The sequence below is a fragment of the Chiloscyllium plagiosum genome, unplaced genomic scaffold (genome assembly GCF_037043375.1).
Source record: "Chiloscyllium plagiosum isolate Xiang-an unplaced genomic scaffold, Cpla_swu_hap1 HiC_scaffold_7, whole genome shotgun sequence".
In the NCBI taxonomy this organism is placed as follows: Eukaryota; Metazoa; Chordata; class Chondrichthyes; order Orectolobiformes; family Hemiscylliidae; genus Chiloscyllium; species Chiloscyllium plagiosum.
In genome coordinates this window covers 109,421,627-109,438,973 of record NW_028270145.1, presented here as the reverse complement: position 1 = coordinate 109,438,973, position 17,347 = coordinate 109,421,627, and the positions used below count along the sequence as shown (strand labels likewise).

The following is a 17,347-nucleotide window of genomic DNA, read 5'->3' as shown; positions in this document are numbered from 1 at the left end:
GAGGATTCCGGTGGATTTGTGAGGCGTGACCCATTGCTTTATGCAGGCTCCTAGCTTCTGGTGGTCTCTAGGTTCATTAGATTTGCACTGATAGAGTCCAGCTCCTGGGGTGACGTGCTGTCAAGCATGACCCCTCTGTATTATGGCTGTTAAACAAACTAGAATAGAAATCGTGATGCCAAGCTGCATGTCTGAATAGTAGGATTCAAGGGTAAATTGTTGCTCATGTGGAAAGGGCCTGTGCTAGAGAAAATTTGGGATATCCCCTAAAGTAGAATACTATTGCTGGAACTGTTCTATTTAAAGCCAAAACACTGTGATAAAATTTGTAATGTTTACTTATTATAACATTGACTACATTTGAGCAGTAGTTAATTGAATCCTGAGTGCTTTAGAACATCTTGTGGTTGCAAAGGATGCCATGTAAATGCAGGTTCACTTTCTTTTTTAAAAATAAGGTCATTCATAAAGTGTGTAAAAGTTTTGTGGCTGCAACTTTCAAACCCACGAGCTCTGGCACTCGGAAGGACGGCACTTGCATTGGAATGTCACCTGCTGCTCCCACCCCTCCGAGTCGCACACCGTCCTGACTCGGAAATATATCGCCAGCCCTTCAGTGTCTGTTCCACAATCCTGGAATCGCTTCCCTGACAGCGTTGTGGGTTTACCTACACTCCAATGACTGCAACGGTTCAAGAAGGCACTCACCAACGCTTTCTCAAGGGTGACTAAGGCAGCAACACCCACATCCCATGAGCACAAAGCTGAATAAAAATGTTGCTGTTTTTAATAGTTTGAGAAGGGGGGGGAAATGTGGGTTGGGTTGGCGGGTGTTAAATGAGACTTTTTTTAATGTAATTATCTTTAAATTCACTCAAGGGACGTGGAGTCACTGGCTGAGCCAAAATGTACTGCCCATCCTTAGTTGTCTTTGTGTTAATCTGGCTCCAATATTGCCTACTCCTAAACCTAGTGCTCTCTTAGGAACATTCACCAGAGCTTCATTCAGTCCCTCTCTCATTTTCTCCATGATTTTAAAGTGCTTTTAGACTGTTTCAAGATGCCTCTAGGCACTGAATTCTCTTCATTACACACTTTACCGCACACTCATTCACTTTAGATTCCATAGATAATTTGATTTAGAAATTGCCAGCAATCCTAATTTATGAAGACAGAAGTGAAGGATTCATTTAAAATGATTACTAGTTCTTGATTGTCTGTAATAGTTCAACTGAACTTGCTTAAAGCATTCCTTTTGATTTTTGGAAACTTTAATTTTGACTGTACTTTCTTCCCTCCCCCTCTCCCCTCCTTGCGCTCTGATGACACAAGAATCCTGTTGGGATCTTTCAAGGTCATGAAAGGTCCTACCTATAGTTTCTCCTTCATACAGGCTGGGCAGTTACCTACAGTACATGCAACAACAAATCGTATTTACACAGCACCTTTGACATAGCAACACGCCTTGGGGCTCATCACCGTGTCACCATGTAAAATCTGACACCAAGCCAATAGCGAGAGATATCAGGTCAGGTGGCACTTAACAGGTATAGATAGCTGGGATCGAGTGAATCCCTACCAAGTGTAAGGGCAGTAGAAGTATACTTAAGAGGAAAATCAGGAGGGCAAAAAGGGGACATGAGGTCGCTTTGACAAATAAAGTTAAGGAGAATCCAAAGCGAATTTATAAATACGTTAAGGGCAAGAGAGTAACTAGGGTGAGAATAGGGCCCACCAAAGATCAGCAAGGCAGCCTACGTGTGGAAACGCATGAGATGGGGACGATACTAAATGTGTATTTTGTGTCAGTATTTACTGTAGAAGCCAGAGAGCTTTGGGAAATAGTGATATCTTGAAAAATGTCAATATTATATAGAGGTGGAGGGGCTGGACATCCTATTAAGGTAGATCAGTCCCCAGGACTTGATCAGGTGTACCTCAGAACTTTGTGGGAAACTAGGGAAGTGATTGCTGGGTCCCTTGCTGAGATATATGCATCATCGATAATTACTGATGAGGTGTCGGAAGACTGGAGGTTGGCTAACGTGCTGTCATTATTTAAGAAAGGTGGTAAGGAAAAACCATGGAACTATAGACTGGTGAGCCTTACATCAGTGGTGGGTAAGTTGTTGAAGGAGATTCTGAGGGACAGGATTTACATGTATTTGGAAAGGCAAGACTGATTAGGAATAGTCAGCATGGCTTTGTGCGTGGGAAATCATGTCTCACTAAGTTGATTGAAAATTTTTGAGAGATGACAAAGAAAATTGATGAAGGCAGAGGTGTAAACAATATCTATACAGAGTTTAGATCAGAGTGGTGCTGGAAAAGCACAGCAGGTCAGGCAGCATCCGAGGAGCAGGAAAATCGATGTTTCGGGCAAAAGCCCTTCATCTGGAATGATGTTTATAGAGACTTCAGTAAATCGTTTGACAAGGTTCCGCATGGTAGGCTGGCTAGTAAGATTAGATTACATAGGATTCGGGGGCGCTATGCAATTGGATACAAAATTAGCTTGAAAGTAAGAGACAGAGGGTAGTAGTGCCCCTCCCACGGCCAGATAAGCTCTCGTCAGGGTGGTAAAAAAAAATAAGAAAAAAAAAATCCTCATGATGACCATGCCAACCATTGTTAGTTGTTGCAAACACCAATCTGGTTCACTAATGGTCTTTAGCGAAGGAAACTGCCATCCTTAGCTGGTCTGGCCCACTTGTGACTCCAGACTCACAGCAATGTCTCTGGGCAACAAATGCTGGCCCAGCCTGTGGATGAATGAAAGTGTTGCTGTTGAACAGATAGAAAAGAATGGGGGAATGGTGGGGTTGGGGGTGCGTGGTAGTGGTTGGGGTGAGGTGGCAGTATTGGTTAAGGACGGTGTTGCAGTGGGGGAGGTGTGTGGGTGGGGTGGCAGTGTTGGTTAAGGATGGTGTTGCAGTGGGGGAGGTGTGTGGGTGGGGTGGCAGTGTTGGTTAAGGATGGTGTTGCAGTGGGGGAGGTGTGTGGGTGGGGTGGCAGTGTTGGTTAAGGATGGTGTTGCAGTGGGGGTGTGTGTGGGTTGGGTGGCAGTGTTGGTTAAGGACGGTGTTGCAGTGGGGGTGTGTGTGGGTGGGGTGGCAGTGTTGGTTAAGGATGGTGTTGCAGTGGGGGTGTGTGTGGGTGGGGTGGCAGTGTTGGTTAAAGACGGTGTTGCAGTGGGGGGGGTGGGTGGGGTGGCAGTGTTCGTTAAGGATGGTGTTGCAGTGGGGGTGTGTGTGGGTGGGGTGGCAGTGTTGGTTAAGGACAATGTTGCAGTGGGGATGTGTGTGGGTGGGGTGGCAGTGTTGGTTAAGGATGGTGTTGCAGTGGGGGGGGTTGTATGGATGGGGTGGCAGTGTTGGTTAAGGATGGCGTTGCAGTGGGTGTGTGTGGGTGGGGTGGCAATGTTGCTTAAGGACGGTGTTGCAGTGGGGGGGTGTGGGTGGGGTGGCAGTGTTGGTTAAGTATGGTGTTGCAGTGGGGGGGTGTGGGTGGGGTGGCAGTGTTGGTTAAGGATGGTGTTGCAGTGGGGGGGGTTGTATGGGTGGGGTGGCAGTGTTGGTTAAGGACAGTGTTGCAGTGGGTGTGTGTGTGGGTGGGGTGGCAATGTTGGTTAAGGACGGTGTTGCAGTGGGGGTGTGTGGGTGGGGTGGCAGTGTTGGTTAAGGATGGTGTTGCAGTGCGGGGGGTGTGGGTGGGGTGGCAGTGTTGGTTAAGGACGGTGTTGCAGCGGGGGGGTTGTGTGGGTGGGGTGGCAGTGTTGGTTAAGGAAGGTGTTGTAGTGGGGGGGTGTGGGTGGGGTGGCAGTGTATATTAAGGACGGTGTTGCAGTGGGGGGGTTGTGTGGGTGGGGTGGCAGTGTTGGTTAAGGACGGTGTTGCAGTGGGGGGATGTGTGGGTGGGGTGGCAGTGTTGGTTAAGGACGGTGTTGCTGTGGGGGGTGTGTGGGTGGGGTGGCTGTGTTGGTTAAGGATGGTGTTGAAGTGGGGGTTTGTGGGTGGGGTGGCAGTGTTGGTTAAGGACGGTGTTGCAGTGGGGGGATGTGTGGGTGGGGTGGCAGTGTTGGTTAAGGACGGTGTTGCTGTGGGGGGTGTGTGGGTGGGATGGCTGTGTTGGTAAAGGAACGTGTTGAAGTGGGGGTTTGTGGGTGGGGTGGCAGTGTTGGCTAAGGACGGTGTTGCAGTGGGGGGATGTGTGGGTGGGGTGGCAGTGTTGGTTAAGGAAGGTGTTGCAGTGGGGGAGGTGTGTGGGTGGGGTGGCTGTGTTGGTTAAGGATGGTGTTGAAGTGGGGGTGCGTGGGTGGGGTGGCAGTGTTGGTTAACAACATTGTTGCAGTGGGTGTGTGTGTGGGTGGGGTAGCAGTGTTAGTTAAGGACAGTGTTGCAGTGGGGGTGTGTGTGGGTGGGGTGGCAGTGTTGGTTAAGGACGGTGTTGCAGTGGGGGGATGTGTGGGTGGGGTGGCAGTGTTGGTTAAGGATGGTGTTGCAGTGGGGGGTGTGTGTGTGGGGTGGCAGTGTTGGTTAACAACATTGTTGCAGTCGGGGTGTGTGTGGGTGGGGTAGCAGTGTTGGTTAAGGACGGTGTTGCAGTGGGGGTGTGTGTGGGTGGGGTGGCTGTGTTGGTTAAGGATGGTGTTGCATTGGGGGGTGTGTGGGTGTGGTGGCAGTGTTGGTTAACAACGGTGTTGCAGTGGGGGGGTTGTGGGTGGGGTGGCAGTGTTGGTTAAGGACGGTATTGCAGTGGGGGGATGTGTGGGTGTGGTGGCAGTGTTGGTTAAGGACGGTGTTGCAGTGGGGGCGTTGTGTGGGTGGGGTGGCAGTGTTTGTTAAGGACGGTGTTGCAGTTGGGGGTGTGTGGGTGGGGTGGCAGTGTTGGTTAAGGATGGTGTTGCAGTGGGGGAGGTGTGTGGGTGGGGTGGCAGTGTTGGTTAAAGACAGTGTTGCAGTGGGGGTGTGTGGGTGGGGTGGCTGTGTTGGTTAAGAATGGTGTTGCAGTGGGGGGATGTGTGGGTGGGGTGGCAATGTTGGTTAAGGATGGTGTTGCAGTGGGGGGGTGTGTGGGTGGGGTGGCAGTGTTGGTTAAGGATGGTGTTGCAGTGGGGGAGGAGTGTGGGTAGGTTGGCAGTGTTGGTTAAGGATGGTGTTGCAGTGGGGGAGGTGTGTGGGTGAGGTGGCAGTATTCGTTAAGGACGGTGTTGCAGTGGGGGGTGTGTGGGTGGGGTGGCAGTGTTGGTTAAGGATGGTGTTGCAGTGGGAAGGTTGTGTGGGTGGGGTGGCAGTGTTGGTTAAGGATGGTGTTGCAGTTGGGGAGGTGTGTGGGTGGGGTGGCAGTGTTGGTTAAGGATGGTGTTGCAGTGGGGGAGGTGTGTGGGTGGGGCGGCAGTGTTCGTTAAGGACGGTGTTGCAGTGGGGGGTTTGTGGGTGGGGTGGCAGTGTTGGTTAAGGATGGTGTTGCAGTGGGGGAGGTGTATGGGTGGGGTGGCAGTGTTGGTTAAGGATGGTGTTGCAGTGGGGGAGGTGTGTGGGTGGGGTGGCAGTATTGGTTAAGGATGGTGTTGCAGTGGGGGAGGTGTGTGTGTGGGGTGGCAGTGTTGGTTAAGGATGGTGTTGCAGTGGGGGTGTGTGTGGCTGGGATGGCAGTATTGGTTAAGGATGGTGTTGCAGTGGGCGTGTGTGTGGGTGGGGTGGCAGTGTTGGTTAAGGACGGTGTTGCAGTGCTGGAGAAAGAGGGTGTTTTGGAGGGTTCAAGGACACAATCAATTAGGCTGGAGCTAAGGAACAAACTCTTGAAATAACAGGACAGTGGCAAGGTGGATACAAAATTGGCTGAGCGATAGGAAGTAAAGAGCAATGGTCATTAGATATTTTTCAGACTGGAGGGAGTTTTCTCGTGGATTTCCCAGAGGCCAGTATTGGGACCTTTGTTTTTCCTGATCTGTATTGATGATCTGGATGTTGATGTACAGGCGAAATTTCAAAATGTGCAGATGACATAAAACTTGGAAGAATTATAAACTGTGAGGGGACAGTATGGAACTCCAAAAGGACATTAACATAAGTTGGCGGAGTGGGCGGATAAGAGCAGATGAGTTTCAATGCAGAGAAGTATGAGGTAATATACTTTGGTCAGAAAAACACTGAAAGACAATACAAAATAGGTAGTACTGTTCTAAAGGGAGTGTAGGAGCAGAGGGAGCTGGGGGTTTATGTGGCAGGATAAGGGGAGAGAGCAGTTAATAAAGCATACAGTGTTCTTAGCTTCATTAACAGAGACATAGAATACAAGAGCAAGGAGATGAGGTTGATCAAGATATTTATTAGACCTCAGCTGGGGTTTTGTGTACACTTCTGCACACCACATTATAGGAAAGTTTAGAACACATTGTAGAGATTAGATTAGATTAGATTACTTACAGTGTGGAAACAGGCCCTTCGGCCCAACAAGTCCACACCGACCCTCTGAAGAGCCATTCCCCTTCACCTAACACTACGGGCAATTTAGCTGATCTGCACATTTTTTTTGGACTGTGGGAGGAAACTGGAGCACCCAGAGGAAACCCATGCAGACACAGGGAGGATGTGCAAACTCCACACAGACAGTTGCCTGAGGCGAGAGTCGAACCCGGGTCCTAGAGTCATAGAGTCATAGAGATGTACAGCATGGAAACAGACCGTTCGGTCCAACTCGTCCATGCTGACCAGATATCCCAACCCAATCTAGTCCCATCTGCCAGCAGCCGGCCCATATCCCTCCAAACTCTCCCTATTCATATACAAATCCAAATGCCTCTTAAATGTTGCAATTGTATCAGCCTCCACCACTTCCTCTGGCAGCTCATTCCATACACATACCACCCTTTGTGTGAAAAATTGCCCCTTAAGTCTCTCACCCTAAATCTATGTCCTCTCGTTCTGGACTCCCCCACCCCAGGGAAAAGATTTTGCCTATTTACCCTATCCATGTCCCTCATAATTTTGTAAGCCTCTATACGGTCACCGCTCAGCCTCCGACACTCCAGGGAAAACAGCCCCATCCTGTTCAGCCTCTCTGGATAGCTCAAATCCTCCAACCCTGGCAACATCCTTGTAAATCTTTTCTGAACCCTTTCAAGTTTCACAAATCTTTCCGATAGGAAGGAGACCTGAATTGCATGCAATATTCCAACAGTGGTCTAACCAATGTCCTGGACAGCTGCAACATGACCTCCCAATTCCTGTACTCAATACTCTGATCAATAAAGGAAAGCATACCAAACGCATTCTTCACTATCCTATCTACCTGTGACTCCACTTTCAAGGAGCAATGAATCTGCACTCCAAGGTCTCTTTGTTCAGCAACTCTCCCGAGGACCTTACCATTAAGTGGATGAGTCCTGCTAAGATTTGCTTTCCCAAAATGCAGCACCTCGCATTTATCTGAATTAAACTCCATCTGCCACTTCTCAGCCCATTGGCCCATCTAATCAAGATCCTGTTGTAATCTGAGGTAACCCTTTTCTCTGTCCACTACACCTCCAATTTTGGTGTCATCTGCAAACTTACTAATTGTACCTCTTATGCTCGCATCCAAATCATTTATGTAAATGACAAAATGTAGAGGACCCAGCACCGATCCTTGTGGCACTCCACTGGTCACAGGCCTCCAGTCTGAAAAGCAACCCTCTACCACCACCCTCTGTCTTCTACCTTTGAGCCAGTTCTGTATCCAAATGGCTAGTTCTCCCTGTTTTCTGTGAGATCTAACCTTGCTAATCAGTCTCCCATGGGGTCTCTGGTGCTGTGAGGTAGCAGTGCTAACCATTGTGCCACTGTGCCTAGAGCTGTAGTTTACAAGTATGGTTTCAGGAATGAGAAACTTCTGTGAGGGTACAGCAAAGAATTTGGACTGTTCTCCTTGGAGTGAAGAAATTTGGGAGGTGATTTGATTGAGCTTTCAAAATTATTAGAGGTCTATTTGGAGTGGATAGGGAGAAACTATTCCCAGTCATAAAAGGAAGAAGAAACAGACTTAAATTGATTTGCAAAAGAAGCAAACACAATACAACAAAGTAACATTCTCACACAATCTGTAGTCAGGGTATGGGATACACTGCCAGGGTACGGGTGGAGGCAGGTTCCATTCAGAGTTTCAAGTGGGTATCGGGTGATTATTTGGATAGAAATAATGTTCAAGGGTAAGGGGAAAAGCCGGAGATTAGCACTAGGTAATGATGCTTGTTTGAAGAGCAGGTGATGGGCCGAATGGCCTCCTGCTGCACTGCAGCACCAATGTGATCATGTGTGGTAGGCAGAACACCTTTTTGGGTGTACAGTAGCACCTGTTAGTAATGCCCTTGGAGATGCATTGTCGCCCTGGCTTCAACTGTCTGCCTGTTCCCATTTCACTGACCTGTTGCCCATGCTGTGTGCATATAGGTGTCAGTGGACACCAATCACCTATGACAGTCACTAATTGATTTGATAGGGAACCCAGGAACAAGAGGGAGATGAGAATGAAGAACTCGCTCATTGCTGACTAACATTAGCACTTTAGAGGAGGAGTTGGATAAAGACATAGAACAGTACAGCACAGTACAGGCTCTTTGGCCCTCGATGAGGGAGAGAAGCGTAGAAGTACTCATTGATATGGTGAGGTGAGGAGGGGAGGGAGCTCGAGTGGAGCATAAAAATTGGTTTGAGTAGTCGGCTCCTGTGTTGGTAAATTCTTGGTAAATCTCTTCCTCCCCTGAGCCCAGCAAGTGTTGAGTAGGATTCTCACCCAACCCATTATTAGCTTTGACCAGGGAGAATCAACTTGCCATTGAGAGCCTTGTGAACATTAGGTAAGGAATATTATACATTTGCATACAACCAGGCACGTTTGCATTTCATGCTTAAACTGGAATTCTCTTGAAGCTGTACGGTGACTGCCTCACAGCGCCAGGGACCCGGGTTTGATTACCGTCTCGGGCGACTGTCTGTGTGGAGTTTGCACTTTCTCCCCATGTCTGTGTGGGTTTTCTCCGGTTTCCCCCCAACAGCGCCCAAAGATGTGCAGGCTAGGGTGTATTTGCCTGGAGAAATTCAGGGTTACTGGGATGGGGTAGGTCTGGGTGGGATGCTCTTCAGAGGTCAGGTGCAGGCTTGATAGGCTGAATGAGTATATTTAAAACAGAGATAGACAAAGTCTTGGTTGCCAAGGGGATCAAAGGTTATGGTGGGAAAGTGGGGTTGAAAAACCTATCAGCCATGATCGAACAATGGAGCAGACTCGATGGGCCAAATGGCCTAGTTTCTGCTCCTAGGTCTTGTGGCCTCTATCTGCACTGTAGGGATGCTATAAATTTAGCAGGGAGATGACGGCAGGGTGATAACGTCATTGGACTAGTTCTCTGGAGATTAAAAACAGAAATTGCTGGGGAAATTCAGGAACTGTGGAGAGAGAAACAGAGTGAATGCTTTGAGTCCAGTGAGCCTTCTTCAGGACTGATAGCAGCTGAGAAAAGGTGGGATGGATGCTGAAGACAGGAGGGGTATTCACTGGACCTAGAATGTTAACTCTGCTTTCTCTCCACAGTTGCTGCCAGACCTACTGAGTTGCTCCAGCATTCTCTGCATGTGTTTCAGATGGGTTCAGATCCCACCACAGTAGCTGGTTGCAACTTAAGTCCAATTATTTTTACCCCAGAAGGCTGTGGAAGCTCAGTGTTTGAGTTTGTTGAAGGCAAAGGTTGATACATGTTTACTGATGGATGGCATAAAAGTATGGGAAAGGTGTGGATAAGAGGCATTGTTATGTTTGATCAGCCGTGACCATATTGTGTGGAGGACCAGCTCGATGGGCCGAATAACCTCCTCCCATTCCTATGAATAGGAAGCTAGTCTCAGTGATAGTAGCCAAGTTATTGAAAGGCTAACACTTGGAGATGTGGATTCAAATTACACCACGATAGCTTCTGGAATTTAAATTCAATCTGAGTCAAAAGTGGAATGCTAGCCTCAATGTTCTAACACTGACCAAACACATCTAGTTCTCTAACATCCTACACCGATGGAAATCTGCTGTCCCTGTCTAGCGTGGCCATCATGTAGCTCCATGCAACATGGTTAAGTTTGAACTAGCCTTTGAGATGAGGAAGAATTTCTTCAGCAGAGCATGCTGAATCAATGGAACTCATTGCTGCAGAAGGCTATGGAAGCCAAGTCATTGAGAATATATAATAAAGAGATAGGTAGTTCTTGATTAGATTCTGAAAATTTAGAGATGTACAGCACAGAAACATACCCTTTGGTCTAACTCATCCATGCCGACCAGATATCCTAAATTAATCTAGTCCCATTTGCCAGCACTTGGCCCACATCCCTATAAACCTTTCCTATTCATATATCCATCCAGATGTCTTTTAAATGCTGTAATTGTACCAGCCACCACCACTTCCTCTGGCAGCTCATTCCATACACATACCACCCTCTGTGTGAAAAAGTTACCCCTTAAGACCTTTTTATATATTTCCCCTCGCACCCAAAACCTACATCCTCTAGTTTTGGACACCCCCAATCCTGGAGAAAAGACCTTATCTATTCACCATCTCCATGCCCTTCATGATTTTATTCACCTGTATAACGTCACTTTCCCTCATCCTCCAACACCCCAGGGAAAATAATCCCAGTAAGGAGATTGAGAGTTATGGGGAGGAGGCAGGAGAGTGGGGTAGAGAAACCAATGATCATATGGCTGATGGGCTGAATGGCCTAAAATTTTGCACCAGTATTCTGTAGCCTTGTAGTCTAAATGGCTGAACCAAACGCTAGTTCACGGGCAGTTATGACGCTGACCTGGCCTGCAGTACACATATTCGGTGGAAAAATATTTTATGTAATTCTTGGAGAGAGCTGATCCAGGCAGCATCCGCTGTGACTCTAGTATATCTGAGTCTTAAATAGTCACAGCCTGGGGTGGAGAGGAATAGGGAGCTCAATTATTTCTGCTGGATCCTAACCCTTTCTTGTGATGGATTCCCAGGATTTCACCTCCTTGGTTTTTAATAAATGGAATATTGGCTTTCATTGCAAGAGAGATTGAACTTAAGAGCAGGGAGGTTCTGCTGCAGTTGTACAAGGTGTTGGTGAGGCCGCAGCTGGAGTATTGTATGCAGTTCTGGTTTCCTTACTTGAGGAGGGATATGTCTGGCTATGGAGGTGATGCAGAGGCAGTTCGCTATTGATCCTGGAGATGAGGGGGTGCCCTATGAGGAGAGGTTAAGCTGCCTGGGACTGTACTCACTAGAATTTGGAAAATTAAGAGGAGATCTTGTACAGACATAAAAAAAAATGAAAGGGAAAGATGAAATAGAGGCAGGCAAGTTGTTTCCACTAGGCAAAAGTGAGGACTGCAGATGCTGGAAACCAGAGTTCAGATCAGAGTGTTGCTGGAAAAGCATAGCAGCTCAGGCAGCATCCGAAGAGCAGGGAAATCGACGTTTCGGGCAAAAGCACTTCATCAGGAATAGAGCTATTCCTGATGAAGGGCTTTTGCCTGAAATGTCGATTTTCCTGCTCCAAAAGTTGTTTCCACTAGTGGTTGAGACTAGGACTAGGAGACATGGCCTCAAGATTAGGGGAGTAGATTCAGGACAGAGATGAGAAGGAACTGCTTTTCCCAGAGAGTAGTCAATCTGTGGAATTCTCTGTCAAGGAAGCATTAGAGGCAGCTTCAGAAATTAGATTCAAGACACGGTTGGGTTTTTGTATGTTAGAAATTAAGGGTTATTGGGAAAATACAAGTAGGAGGAGCTGAGACGATCGATAGATCAGCTGTGATCTTAATGAATGGCAGAGTAGGCTTGATGGGCCAAATGGCCTATTCCTGCTTTTATTACTCTGAAACTATGGAATAATCAGCAAACCACGATTAAACTTCAGTACTAAAACTTTTCTGACAGTGGCTTGGTGCATTAATACAGTCGGGTATGTAACTGATAGAACCTGACAATCCTTTGCCTGTAGCTATCAGAATGAATCCTTCAATGAGTTCAGAGAAGAACGCCTCATCTTCCACCTTGGGACCCTCCAACCACACGGCATCAATGTCATTTTAACCAGTTTCCTCAGTGCCCCTCCCCCCACTTTATCCCAGATCCAACCCTTCAACTCGGCACTGCCCTCATGACCTGTCCCACCTGTCCATCTTCCTTCCCACCTATCCACTCCATCTTCCTCTCCAACCTATCACCATCACCCCTCCATCTTCATCTACCACTCGCATTCCCAACTACCTTCCCCCAGCCCCAAGCCCCTCTCATTTACCTCTCAACCCCCTTGCTGCCCCCTCCTCACTCCACCCACCTACATTCCTGATGAAGAGCTAATGCTCGAAACAGTGACTCTCCTCTTCCTCGGATGAATGGCTGTACCTTTCCAGTGTCACACTTTTTGACTTTGATCTGCAGCCCTCACTTTCTGCTGAGTTTTATGGTGCCAATCTACCTGTTGATGGTCTCTCTCTCTCTCTCTTTTTCTCTCTCGGGCTGTAGGCTGTGAAGAACTACATGAGAACTGAGTGCAAATGCCACGGCCTATCGGGTTCCTGCACCCTCCGGACGTGTTGGAAGAAAATGCCCAATCTGCGCGAAGTGGGCACCAGGCTTCTGGACCGCTTCAACGGTGCCTTCAAGGTGATGGGAGGCAACAACGGCAAGAGCCTGATCCCAGTCGGCCAGAACATCAAGCCCCCCGACAAGCACGATCTGGTCTACTCCGCCAACTCCCCCGACTTCTGCCTCCCCAACCGCAAGACTGGCTCACCAGGCACCCGGGGCAGGACCTGCAACAGCACGGCGCTGGACGTGAGCGGTTGTGACCTGCTCTGCTGTGGCAGGGGTTACCGGGAGCAGACGGTGGTGGTGGAGGAGAACTGCCTCTGCCGCTTTCACTGGTGCTGTGTGGTCCAATGCAAGAAATGCACCATCCGCAGCCAGCTGAGTCTCTGCTTGTGACTGACCAGGCCCTGTGTTTGGACAGGGGCTGGGGCGTGGAGGGGGCACGGCGATGCAGTTGCCGAAAACCCCCTTTGGCGACCCACACCTAGAAGACTTTAACCACGAGCCTTAAACCCTGCTCGGCTTCTACCCTGCCAGTTGGAGGCTACAGGAAAGCCAGCCCCACACACCTAGTTTACTACAACTGAGGCAAGACAGGGAGAAGATCTTACCAAAGGAGTGGCCTGAGAACTCAAAGCTTGTTGCAATTCTATAACTGCAGTGATGCGCAAACAACCTCATTTCGAACTGGTGCGGGTGATGGAGGTGTGGGTTTTAAATAAATGTGTTGGGGTGGGGGAGGGAAGGCATGAGAAGCTTTTGAGAAAGTGGACCCCCTGCGTCCCTTGTTCTCCCGCTGACTGAACAGCCTAAACATTAACTTGTGATCTCAAAGGCAAGAGGAGCGATGAAATCTGTCATAATAAGACCAGAAAGACAAAAAGCACAAGTGATATGCACAACACATCCATTTGATAAGAAGCCCAAAACATTTGCTTTTCTTTCTTATGTGTGTTTGTGTGTGTGTGAGAAAGAGTAGGTGTGTGCTTGCGCACGCGCATGTGTGTGTGAGAGTAGGTGTGTGCTTGTGAGTGCGTGTGTGTGTGTCTGCATTTATATGTATGTCTGTGTATAGTTGTACATGAGTGTGGGGCAAGTGTGTGTTTGGGTTTATGCACATGAGTGTGCAAGGCTGTGTGTATCAGAGTGCATATGTGTGAGTTACTGTGCCTGTGTGTATATCATGTGCATCTGTGCATATGGCAAAGTTTTGTGATTGTGTGCACATATGCATCATGTGTGTTTGTGCATCATGCATGTGTGCGTGGTTGTGACGGCATGGGTGTGTACACTGTTCTCGTCTGTCAGACATGTCAGTAAGTATGTGCGCGCATATCTGCGTGTGGATCATGTGTTTGCATGTGTATCATATATTTGTGATTGCATGTGTGTATCATATAATTTGTGCATGTCTGCGCCATGTGTTTGCATCACATGTGCAGACCTGGTCAATATGTCTACATGTGTCATGTTGGCTATGCTGTATGTGTTTGTGGGATGAAGGGAAGACAAAAGGGTGGTGTTGCGGATAGAAATTGCCTGTGACAGCCTGCAAAAGAGTTTGGTGAGGACACATTTTCCTTTGAAAAGACAGTTTCTGAGACACTTCTGTTTTACCAAGTCAAATCACAGCTACGGACCGAAATCTGTATTCCATCCATGGCAATTCTCCAACTGCATCTTAATCCCAGACCAATTCCTTTTTATTTTCATGCCTGTAGTTTCTCTCTGTAATATGTTCTATGTATAACATGTCATTAAATACATGAGGTTCTATTTAAGGAGAAAGAATTCTTCCTGAACATTTTGCTAATTCAGACCAGACAAGATATGTGCATTTCTCGTTCTCTCTAGATAGTTTTGCAAAACACTTTTTAAGGAAAAACTATACAATTTGTAAGGCTAGGACATTTTAAACTTTATCTGTGTAGAATTGTATGGGAATTTAGATACACTCTTGCATGTTCATTGTTAATATAGTCTGTTCTGATAGAACGTGATAGTTCTGTTCCTGTGCGATCCCGTGTTATGAGAAAAATCACACAATAGCCATGCCATTTAAACCAATGGGACTAGAATTGCATTATGGCCAATACAGGTAAAGAAAGTCTGCATTCTACAAATAACAGTTTAAATTCTCCAATCGCATTAAAGCCAATTCGTGCTGAAGAAACACACGTAATAGTAGAACCGACCGTACTGAGAAAGTCCCTGTGTGGGGAGGCGATGGCTTAGTGGTATTGTCACTGGATTAATACTCCAGAGATCCAGGAAATGCCCTGAGGTTCTGGGTTCAAATCTAACCACAAGTGGATGATGGAATTTGATTTCAACAAAATCTGGTATTAAATGACCACGAAACCCCTTTAGGGAAAGGAGGTTCTGCCATCTTTACCTCGCCTGGTCTGTATGTGACTCCAGACAATAATGTGGTTGATTCTGAAATGACCAAGCAAGCCACACTATTATAACAGAATGCTGGAAAGTGCTAAGGAAGGAATGATGCCAAGCAGTGACCTCAGTACTGGAATTAACAATGGCAAATTCGACCCTGTCTACCCTGCTTTGTCAACAGCTGGAAGTTTGTTCCAACAATAACATCTCAGACGAGTCAAGTAACAGCCTGATGTAGTCATACTTATAGAATCAAATTTTAGCCAGACAACATGAGCACCCTTCCTAACTAGAAGTGGACCACTCGGCCCATTGAATCTCTGCTGCCATTCAATGAGGTCATGCCTAATCTAATCACCAACTCCATTTTCTTGATTTTCCCTTAACCATTCATCCCAATGATTACAAATCTGCCTTCACAACCCTGTATATATTTAACAACTAAGAGATAACAGCCGTCAGAAATAAAGAAGTCCACAGATTCATTACCTCTATTCTAGCAGCTTTTGGAAACATAGGATGGAGGGAGTTACCCTGGGAGTCCTCAACATTGATTCTGGACCCTATAAAGTCTCATGGCTTCAGGTTAAATGTGGGTAAGGAAACCTCCTGCTGATTACCATTTACCATCTTCCCTTGGCTGATGAGTTGGTACTCCTCCATGTTGGATAACACTTGGAGGAAGCACTGAGGATGGCAAGGGCACAGAATGTACTCTGGGTCAGGAATTTCAATGTCCACCACCAAGAGTGGTTCAGCAGCAGCATTACTGCTTGAGCTGGTCAGGTCCTAAAGGACAGAGCTGCTAGACTGGATCTGTGGCAGGTGATGAGGGAACCAACAAGAGCGAAACACAGACTTGACCTCATCCCTAGCAATTTGCCAGCTCCATATTGCATCTGTCCATGACAGTATCAGTAAGAACGACCACCACACAGTCCGTGTGGAGATGGTGACGCCTTCGCATTGAGAATAACTGCTATTGTGTTGTGTGGCACTGTGCTAAGTGGGATAGACTTCAAACAGATCTAATGACTCAAGACTGGGTAACCACGAGGCACTGTGGGCCATCAATAGCAGCACTATCTGTAACATCATGGCCCAGCATATTCCCCACTCAACCATTACCATCAAGTCAGGTGATCAACCCTGGTTCAATGGAGAGTGCAGGAGGGCATGCCAGGAGCAGTACCAGGTATACCTGGAGATGAGGTGTCAACCTAGTGAAGCCACCAAATAGGACTACTTGAATGCCAAACAGCATAAACAGCAAGTGATAAACAGAGCTAAGCGATCCCACAACTAATGGATCATCTAAGCTCTGCTGTCTGGCTATATCCAGTCATGAATGGTGGTGGACAATTAAACAGCTCACTGAAGGAGGAGGCTAGACAAATATCCCCATCCTCACTGACGGAAGAGCCCAGCACATCAGTGCAAAAGGTAAGACTGAAGTATTCACAGTAATCTTCAGCCAGAAATGCAGCTTGTCTTCAGCTAATTCGATTCACTTCATGTGAAAGCAAGGTTTGGTTGGAGGCACTGGACACTGTAAAGGCTATGGGCCCAGACAATGTTCAGGTAATAGCACTGAAGATGTGTGCTCCAGAACTTTCCAAATCCCCTGCCAACCTCTTCTAGTATATTTACAACCCTGGCATCTACCCAACAATATGGAAAATTACTCAGGTGTGTCCAGTACACAAATAGCCGGAACAATCCAACCCAGCCACTCACTGCCCCATCAGTCTACTCTCAGTCATCAGGAAAGTGACAGAAGGTGTCATTAACCATCTTTTAAAATACTGACAATGTAAAATCGCAAGAACTAGGAGCAGAAGTAGGCCATTCAACCCACTTCTCAAGCCTGCTCCGCCATTTAAAACAATCATGGCTGATCTCACAACGGCCCAGCTCCACTTTCCTGCCCACTCCTCATAACCCTTCAACCCATAACTCATTAAAAATCTGTCTATCTCCTCCTTAAATTGACTCAATGTCCCAGCATCTACTGTACTCTGGGGTAGTAAATTCCACAGATTCATGGCTCTTTAAGACAAGTAATTTCTCCTCATTTCTGTTTTAAATATGCTACCCTTTATCTTAAAACTATGACCTCTCATTCTAGACTGCCCACAAGGAGAAACAAACTGTCTACATGCACTTTGTTAATCCCCTTTATCATCATATGCTTCAATTAGATTGCCTCTCAAACTGCTCAATCTCTCTTCATAAGACAAACCTCTCATCTCTGGAATCAATCTAGTGAACCTCCTCTGAGCTGCCTCCAATGTAACCACATCCCTCCCCAAATAAGGAGACCAAAGCAAGTTTTGAGATTTGTAGCTCAATTTGAGGTTC

The 17,347-nt window shown here is 47.2% G+C and overlaps 1 protein-coding gene across 1 annotated transcript in view; it reads left to right on the top strand.

The window, feature by feature from the left end:
- Positions 1-14,368, top strand: part of LOC122551802 (protein Wnt-6-like) — a 106,046-nt gene extending 91,678 nt beyond the window's left edge. The window contains exon 4 of the mRNA XM_043694272.2: positions 12,527-14,368. Coding sequence (XP_043550207.1) covers positions 12,527-12,988 — 462 coding nt within the window. The 3' untranslated portion in view covers positions 12,989-14,368. The remainder of the gene's footprint in view (positions 1-12,526) is intronic.
- The last annotated feature ends 2,979 nt before the right edge of the window (positions 14,369-17,347 follow it).